The sequence below is a fragment of the Nicotiana tomentosiformis genome, chromosome 9, assembly GCF_000390325.3.
Source record: "Nicotiana tomentosiformis chromosome 9, ASM39032v3, whole genome shotgun sequence".
Classification (NCBI taxonomy): Eukaryota; Viridiplantae; Streptophyta; class Magnoliopsida; order Solanales; family Solanaceae; genus Nicotiana; species Nicotiana tomentosiformis.
In genome coordinates, this window is record NC_090820.1 from 9149562 (window position 1) to 9158242 (window position 8681).

At 35.6% G+C, this 8681-nt stretch overlaps 1 protein-coding gene across 1 annotated transcript; it reads right to left on the reverse strand.

Annotated features, from left to right (window-relative positions):
* Positions 1–717: 717 nt before the first annotated feature.
* On the reverse strand, positions 718–6891 carry LOC104118333 (uncharacterized). The gene is made up of 8 exons (XM_070186261.1): positions 6607–6891; positions 6435–6528; positions 4987–5072; positions 4117–4226; positions 3825–3911; positions 3459–3545; positions 3248–3327; positions 718–1083 (listed from the first exon to the last, which is right to left on the reverse strand). Exons 1-8 carry the CDS (start codon positions 6710–6712, stop codon positions 1002–1004), a joined length of 732 nt encoding a protein of 243 aa, XP_070042362.1. The 5' UTR covers positions 6713–6891; the 3' UTR covers positions 718–1001.
* Between the last annotated feature and the right edge of the window lie 1790 nt (positions 6892–8681).

The window sequence follows — 8681 nt, forward strand, 5'->3', positions numbered from 1 at the left end:
ATGTAAGAATCAATCAACGAAAACTATCCTATTACGCTGTGTAGCCTCCAGATATATAATTGTGGTTTACAACACATATATGTGGAACTTATGATGGGTGAGTAACAACATATATGGTCCCAAGATTAATAAAACTTCATGATCATGACAAAAAACGAAGTGCTATGAAAATATCTTTAATATGGCAATGGAGACGTCTAGAATAGTAATATAATAAAATATGTTTAATTCATAGATACTACGGTGTTCTTTTTTTTTTCCTTGTTAAAAAGTATATTGTAGTATATTTCATTATATCCTTCCACCCCAAATACCATTTCCATTGCGTTCTTTTTTTCTTTTTTCTTTTTTCCCCTAAAGCAATAGGAGTGGACGGTTCAAAGATGCCTAAAGAGTTTACTCCCTGATTACACTAAGCAACGAGAAAAGTAATATGAAGAAAATTGGTTGATATTGTAAAGACCAATGCCCCAACGGAAAAACTGATGAGAGAAGCATAACAACCAAAGGGCAAAAAACAAATTAGGTTAGTTGGCCAAAACTAATTGCATTCGTTAGCCAAAAAACGCCTAAAATATATGTACATTTGGCATATAACACACATACAAAAAAAAGGAGTTAAACCTACACCATGTTCTTTCACCTGTAGGGTGTGTGTGGCTTCTTGAAAAGTACCACATCATCAAGACCGTGTAAATTACATTAGTAGCAGAGGCATTTCATAAAAAGTATATATATATATATCACTTTGTTTGAAATTTGCACAAACAGATACGCCTAACTATCTACTACTAGCAAGTAAATAACCCAATAAATATGTTTGCTTGGCTTATCCATAAACAACACGTTACTCTTCTAACAGAAAAAAAAAACATAGCTTGCAGGAAATTCATTGAACATGATCGGAAGGACATTTCCAAAGAAACAGCAATAAACACCACTCTTCTACCGGACACCAAAGAGAAGCCAACTGCCCTAACCAGATATTATCAAAATCTAAATCATGCTGCTGAACAGCTGAAGTAATCATGGTCAAGAGGATGCACTCCCACATATCCATCTTCACCACCGCCACTTGTGAAACTGCAAAATCAAATAGGGAGTTCACACGACATTCAGGGTGGAAGAATCAATTAACTTGGTCATCGGATCGGCATAAAGCATACACAAACATGGAAATTTATCAACATTATACCATCCAGAAGTAAGCAATATAACGGGTAAATTAGAAACCATACACAATTGGGGGATTACATCACATACTCGGGTATTTCAGAAACTTAAATCACATAGTTATGGGGCAGACATAAGATAAAAGATAAGATCGGGGCAATAACGAAAGATACATTTGCTGGACCATGTCAAGAATTTGTGAGAACGATTTCAAGATATTTTCAGCTGCCACAAGGTTTAGGATGCAACTGCAAGCAAGGAAGTTAAAGAACTTGTGCAGCTTTTTCTTTCTTTAAGGCTGTGTTGTGCACAAAAAAACTGCCAAAGTCGAGAACTTAAGTATATTGTTGCACCAAGCACGATCTACCTACGAGATAAAGTTGCAATGTTTGGAAAGAGAGGCTCACCGCTTGCTATGAATTTCCACCAACCAAAGAAAAGACGTGACAAACCAAACACCAATGTTTGGAAAGAGAGGCTCACCGCTTGCTATGAATTTCCACCAACCAAAGAAAAAGACGTGACAAACCAAACACCCCCCCCCCCAAAAAAAAGGAGATAAGTACTTGCTCCATTACTTTTGTCATGTAACACTGTACTTTGACAACTTGCAGAAGATTCAAATAGATACTAAAGGAGAGCAGACAGCACATAGCACATGAACAATTTCCATTGGACTCCCTCCAGTGGAGTAATAGAGCATGGGCATCAGATTTGCAAAAGCCCACCACAATGCACACACCAAACATAATAAAAGCTTTTCCTGATAAGATTCCTACCAGAAAACAGGAGGCATCAAATTTGCAAACCCCACCATAATACACACACTAGATTCCCCATTAGCGCAAGCATATCTCAACATGTTTGGGGCTTCAATTACACCGCAATGTCAAACTAGTTGGAGTCAACTATATGAATTCTTTATACTTTTCAGCTCTATTTGGCCCCATTTCACTAGAATACTTAACAATTTGTCTTGGAAAACAAATTACAGATACTGTAAACCTCAGATTTACCATACACTGACACACAAGTCTCTAATCATACAGCAAAGGTCCTAGACAAACACCAGATGTTTTTTTTTACTCTAAATAAATCTCACAAACCCATAAAGGCAGTTAAAAAGGATCAAAATGAGCGAGATAGGGGCGCAGGGAGTAACATGGAAGCAAACACAAATCTAAATCTAACCCCTTTAATATATCAAGCTGATGATCCAAAAATAATTGAATCAACTCAATTTCAACCTAATATAAAAATAGGAACCATGATACTGATATATATGTATCCAACTTTATTGAGATTTTGAAGGTTTACATCTTTAAGAGAGCAAGAATTAGGATGGAAATGTAAGTGTAAGGATAACGCTTCTTGTTACTTTGCCATGATTTCAACAAACTTCCTAAACACTTCTTGTTTCTTTTGCCCATGATCTCAACAAACTATTATAGTGACGTACATGTGAGACCAAGCACAAAATTTTCTTTTATCTAAACAAGTACACACTAAATATGTAAAACTTCAATAACTTAAAGATGATGTCATTCATTTCCTCTTTTCGCCGTTTAGTTGAAAGGACCCAAAACTTACTACTTGGTCCACAATTTGGAGAGAGAGAGAGAGAGAGAGAGAGAGAGAGAACTAACAAGGACATACCACACCGGCACCAATGGCAATGGGCAGTAAGCTAGCATGTTGAAGAAAACATTACCAACAACTTATTTCACTCTTCCCGTCCGAAAAATGGTTGACTTAATTTTCTATCTGAGTTTTCTAAATAAGTCCTCCTTTTACTTATACAGGAACCTTTTTTGTTCATTAATCATTACCTTTCAATATTTAAGCAATTCAATAAAACTGGAGGTAGCAGTGAGTACTACAAAGAAAGTCGAGAGCCCGAGATGACAGCAGAAGTTGAGATTTCCCGTGAAGAGAAAAGGTAAGAAGACAATTTTTAGAAATAAGTTATTCCATTAAAATCTAAAACCGGAGAACCCGCACACAGGCAAAACGAAGTTCATCTTTAATAATGGCCTCCACATATGAGCTGCAATAACATGGAATGATTGGTTACCTTTTCCCATCAAGATTGGAAGCCAAAGCCTTTGTTGTTCCAAAAAGCCCTTTAACACATCCTATTTCTTCTTGAAGAATCTGATGCATATCCCAATACAAATTACAAACACTCAAAAATGTTAAGATACCAAATGCAGACTTGTCTTCTGTCTTCTCTCTCTTTATTGGGGTGGGGGATCATTCCTAACACCAAAAATATTTCTGCTTACCTTGTCACAGAATTCGGCCTCAAACTTCCCAGCACGATGATCAGTAGTTGTGATAATAGAAGCATTCTGACTGCCTTCCAAAACCACCTATTAGACCATGAGAAGCATTAGATTAGAAAGATATACCACATTACAGGACTCACTGGAGAAACTGTTGCTTCCACAAACACCTCATATTTCTCTTGAAGAATCTGATGCATATATACCAATACAAATAACAGACACTCAAAAATGTTAAGAAACCAAATCCAGACTCATCTCTCCTATTTCCCTTTATTTTTTAAATTTTTATTTTTTTTAAATGTCCTTTTTATCTGTATCGGTGTGGGAGAGATCATTCATAACACCAAAAATACCTCTGCTTACCTTGTCATAGAATTCAGCCTCGATCTTTCCAGCACGATGATCAGCAGTTGTGACGATAGAAGCATCCTGACTAACTCGCAAAGCCGCCTATTAGACCATGAGAAGCTTTAGATTAGAGAGATATTTGAAGAAACATTACAGGACCATTGGAGAAACTGTTGCTTGTGCAAGCATGATACCAAATATTTATACTAGCAGAAGCAAACCAATGCAGAGTAAGATATCTCAAGTTTTTGATTTCTTTGTAATTTGATTAACCAGTAATAAGACATGCAAAATAAAGGTCGCTAACCTTAGTTGTATCCAGCGGGGCACCTCTTTGCAGTGGCAACATATGATGACGATGAGATAACACTACGAATGATCTGGGATAAATAGTCACCCCTCCCCTATTCCTGTTTCCTGATAAACGAGGTAGGAAGAAAATAGAAGAATATGTTACCAAACCTAAACATAAGTACTATAATTTTCTATAGCCTAAAAAGTGAGATCTTAGCAGTGCAGACAATAATTTTCGAAGTGAGAAACTGTGGCAAAGCCCAGAAACCTAAATGCATGTAAAAGCAAGAAAAAGCTTTGCATCAATTTCCACTAAATCCCGTGTTTCTCTTTCTCCTAACAAATGCACGCATCTAATCTCTCAGCCTCCATTTGTATCAATTTTCAACATTACATCATTCCTCTTCCATTCTATTAAAGCTCGAAACTTTTGTATTTGCTGTTAGAATCTTATGTTACTCTTTTCATTGACTACCATAGTTTTCCAAAAACTTTCTGCTTTGTCACAATTAATCTTCCTTCCGAAGCAAATAATCCTCCACATTAAACTTTTTGAAAATCAATTATGAAAAGACAATTATCTGTGCACCATCTCTAACACGTTATTGACCTCCTCTTTCAAAATTTGTGTTATGCGGAAAGACCAGCTTAATTTAATTTGAATTCAAACGAAGGTTTCAGAGTCAGGGACCAATGCAATGATCTACTTTTGATCTGCAGCGGTAGCAAGCTGCTACAAGTGCATACTCTAATTTGCGCCTCTTCGGATAAAAGATAAATATCCTGAAGGTCACAAAATCCATTCATATTCATCAAGCTTTTAACATAACCTTTTTTAACACCAAAACCAAAACTACCACATAGAACATAAACAAATACAAACCTGGAAGCCCAACAATTCCAACAACATCTCCAAGCTTCAGACCAGAATGAAATTCAGTAAATTCGTATTGAGGCAACCCAGATTCGCTGCACATAAATCAAGACATAATAGTTCTCAGTAATAAAAAGTAACTTATGCAAATAAGCAAACACAAGAGTTTACGACCAGAATTTCACAACAATGCACTGAAACTGTCGATGATGCCACTGATATCAGCCATGGATAACAAAGATAGCTTCCTCAAAGCATAATAGCATATAGAATTGCCATATTTCGACTATAGACAAGTTGAGATCTTTCATGCACTTGACATAAGCTTGCAAGACCATAGAGCAACAAAGATTGCTTCCTCATGCAAAACAGTAGATGTGTTTGTCACGTATTAAAAGAGCATAGTTTTTTGTTTTACATTGTATCTCTTCCCCATCACCAATGAAGCATAGTGTCGTCAACATTCGAAAATAACAGAAGATAAATTCGTATAACTCAAAAAGTGGCTCCAAATTTTTTATCCAACTAGAACAAGCTAAAGGACAGCATTTTTGGCTTTAGATTATAAAAATTTTAAATCTGCAACATAATAATATCAGCACTACTGGTCGTCTAAACCTAAGAATATCATATATCATGAAAACACAATCTCAAGCAAGTGATACTAATTTGGAGTACAACTTGAATGTCAATCCTCTTTCTTTGACGGAAAGTCTGAAATTTCAGCAAGAAAAAGTTCAAAGTCTTTTTTTGAATGACATTCCTCTTTCTATAGGGTGGACAATAGGTAGAGAAAGATTTAAGGATTGACAGTGTAAATGGACTAGAGTTATTTTATTTTATTGAGAATGAGGCAAAGAGTTATACTAAGTGCATCACAACCATAATCTTGTAAACTCTTGCTGCAATATGAATAGATACTCTCCAAATATGAGAAAATTATATAGCGCAAAAGTGCAGGGAGCTTCAGGCCCTGTTCTAGAGTTTTTAGCTAAGATTGGTCCTTATCTTTGGGAGTATGTCCAGTTTTGTCATTCTTGTTTCACGGCATTAGAACAGAGTTGAGCTTCAAAAGTCTTAAACCAAAACTTTAGCAACATCATATTCATTAAAAATAGGAGAAGCTTTTCTCACCAAAAATTCTACGAACCAAACAAAATTGACACCAGAAACACTTACAGATTCAGGCAGAGAACAAACCCATTTGAATTGACACTAAAAACATTAGCCAGCCAAAACCATTGCAGTCACACCAGTAGCTAATAATTGTTGCGGCAACCAGGTTTCATTATATTTATGTCGCCATTATGTTGCAATTCCAAGGTTATAGTTTGATTTTAAAAAATGCTGTTGCTTTGGTCATAGTAATAGCACAAGAATGCAGGCTAAGCCTTTTGGCATAAAATTAAAACTCAGAAAATAACATAACAAAAAAGATTAGTGTGTAATATAACCACCTCACATGTGCCTTAACTTGAACGATGGCACCTTCATTCTCTAAATCATAGCAAAACAGCATTGCAGAAGCCGCACGTTTGTTTATTATCCTTCCTACACAAAAAACAATTGACAATAAGATGTCGGAAGTTTTTAAATTAAGAAAAAAAATGAAAAATGCTGCAAACTTACCAGCCAACACCTCCTCTTGATCCCAAACATATTGTGGTGTCCCTGCAACTCCGTATTTGTTCACATATTCAGGGACGGACAAAGTCACTTGGAACGGTATCTCCATTTTTTTTTTCTCCGATGAGAAAAAACCCTAATTGACGAAATTGAAGGAAAGGGAAGAGTCCTAATATGTGAAACGACGCACAAAGACTTCCTAGTACTAATATTTATAGTTTGAAATCAATCAAAAAATTTGTTTGTATTAAATATTATCCTTATTTGTCCGGTATAAGAATTCCTAATATTTAAAATTTTAAAATTGAGTCAGATTTACTTATACACCTCCTGTTTTGACTAGGAACCTTTCGTTCACTGTATATTGTTTCCATTGCGCACCTAGTGAATTATTTGAAATTGAACCGAGGGTGTTTGGCTTAACCACTTTTCGGTTTATCTATGCGTTTGATAAAGTTAAAAGTACTTATAAATCAAGTATTTATAAATCAAAAATCATAAGTTTGTAACTCACAGCTTATGAATTTTTAGCTTATAAGCATTTTAAGTTTGACCAAATTTTTACTATTTTATCCCTAAAATATTCTTATTTAGAACATAACTCTTACATCGATACTCATTGTCTCATGTATTTTTTCAGCCTAAATCTCTCGCCTCTTCAAGCCTGAAATTCTCATTGACTATTTAAGATAAGCAAATTTTCTATTCCTTTGCATGTTTGTATTTATGTGATTGTGTATTAATTTTTGAATTGTATATAATAAACATGAACATATCAAATTTTTTGTGTATTGCTTTTTAAGTGTTGTGGTGACGAATATGGTATTTGTTTCTCTTTAAATATTTTGTCCTATTTAAATTTATTTTTTTACTGAGAAACATTTGTCAATTTATTAATTAGTATATAACTTATGATTATATGCATATTATATGTTGAATTAGGCAAGTGAAAGATTCACAACAGAAAGAATGTAAATTCAACAAATAAAATGAACCACGTATTTTATAGACGGAGTAAAATGATAGAATTAATGGGCTATAGATGAAACTCTTTTGGTACTATCATGCCGGTGAGCCAGCACAACCTTAGTTGTACGGATAATATTTTTATGTAAAATGAACCTGCATAAACCATTAGGATTTGTATCCTTAGAAACTAAAATAAGCACATCAACAACTACAACAACAACACAATGAGATCCCACAAGTGGGGTCTGGGGAAAGTAGTGTGTACGTAAATCTTAACCCTACTCCGTAGGAGTAGAGAGACTGTTTTCGATAGATCCTCGGCATGAGAAGGAAAGAGACAGTGTATCACTAACAGCAAAGGAAATCAGAAAAATAACACCAGCAACACAATAACCAAAAAATAGATAGCAAAGTAATAACACTAAGCAGTAACAAAGGCACAATACTACGGACGCAAGGGAATAATATATACACAAAGGGCCACTAAACATACTACAGCCTAACTTACGACCTTAATGAAGTATTAAGAACACAACTGGAGCCACTAGGAGCCTAAAACAAAACACCATCATACTAGCCTCCTATCTCCTAACCTACAACCCTAATGCTCGACCTCCACAACTTCCTATCAAGGGCTGTGTCCTCGGAAATCTGCATCCGTACCATGTCTTGCCTGATCACCTCTCCCCAATATTTATTAGGCCGCCCTCTACCTCTTCTCATACCCGTCAAGGCCAGCCATTCACATCTCCTTACCGGTGCATCTAGGCTTCTCCTCTTCACGTGCCTGAAATATCTAAGCCTAGCTTCCCGCATCTTGTCTTCCATGGGAGCCACGTCCACCTTCACTCGAATATCTTCATTCTTAATCTTATCTAGTTTAGTGTGCTCGCACATTCATCTCAGCATCCTAATCTCTGCAACTTTCATCTTCTGGGTGTGAGTAATTTTGACTAACCAACATGAAGGTGTTGTTTCATAAATGTTGGGGTTCTTCAGCTCGTTCAAGCTTAAAGCCATTTGTATTATCAATCCTAAGGCATCTCATATTTGAGAAATTTGAGATCTTCTTACCTTTAATTGGTATTTGTAGTTGTTGCTCTTTATAT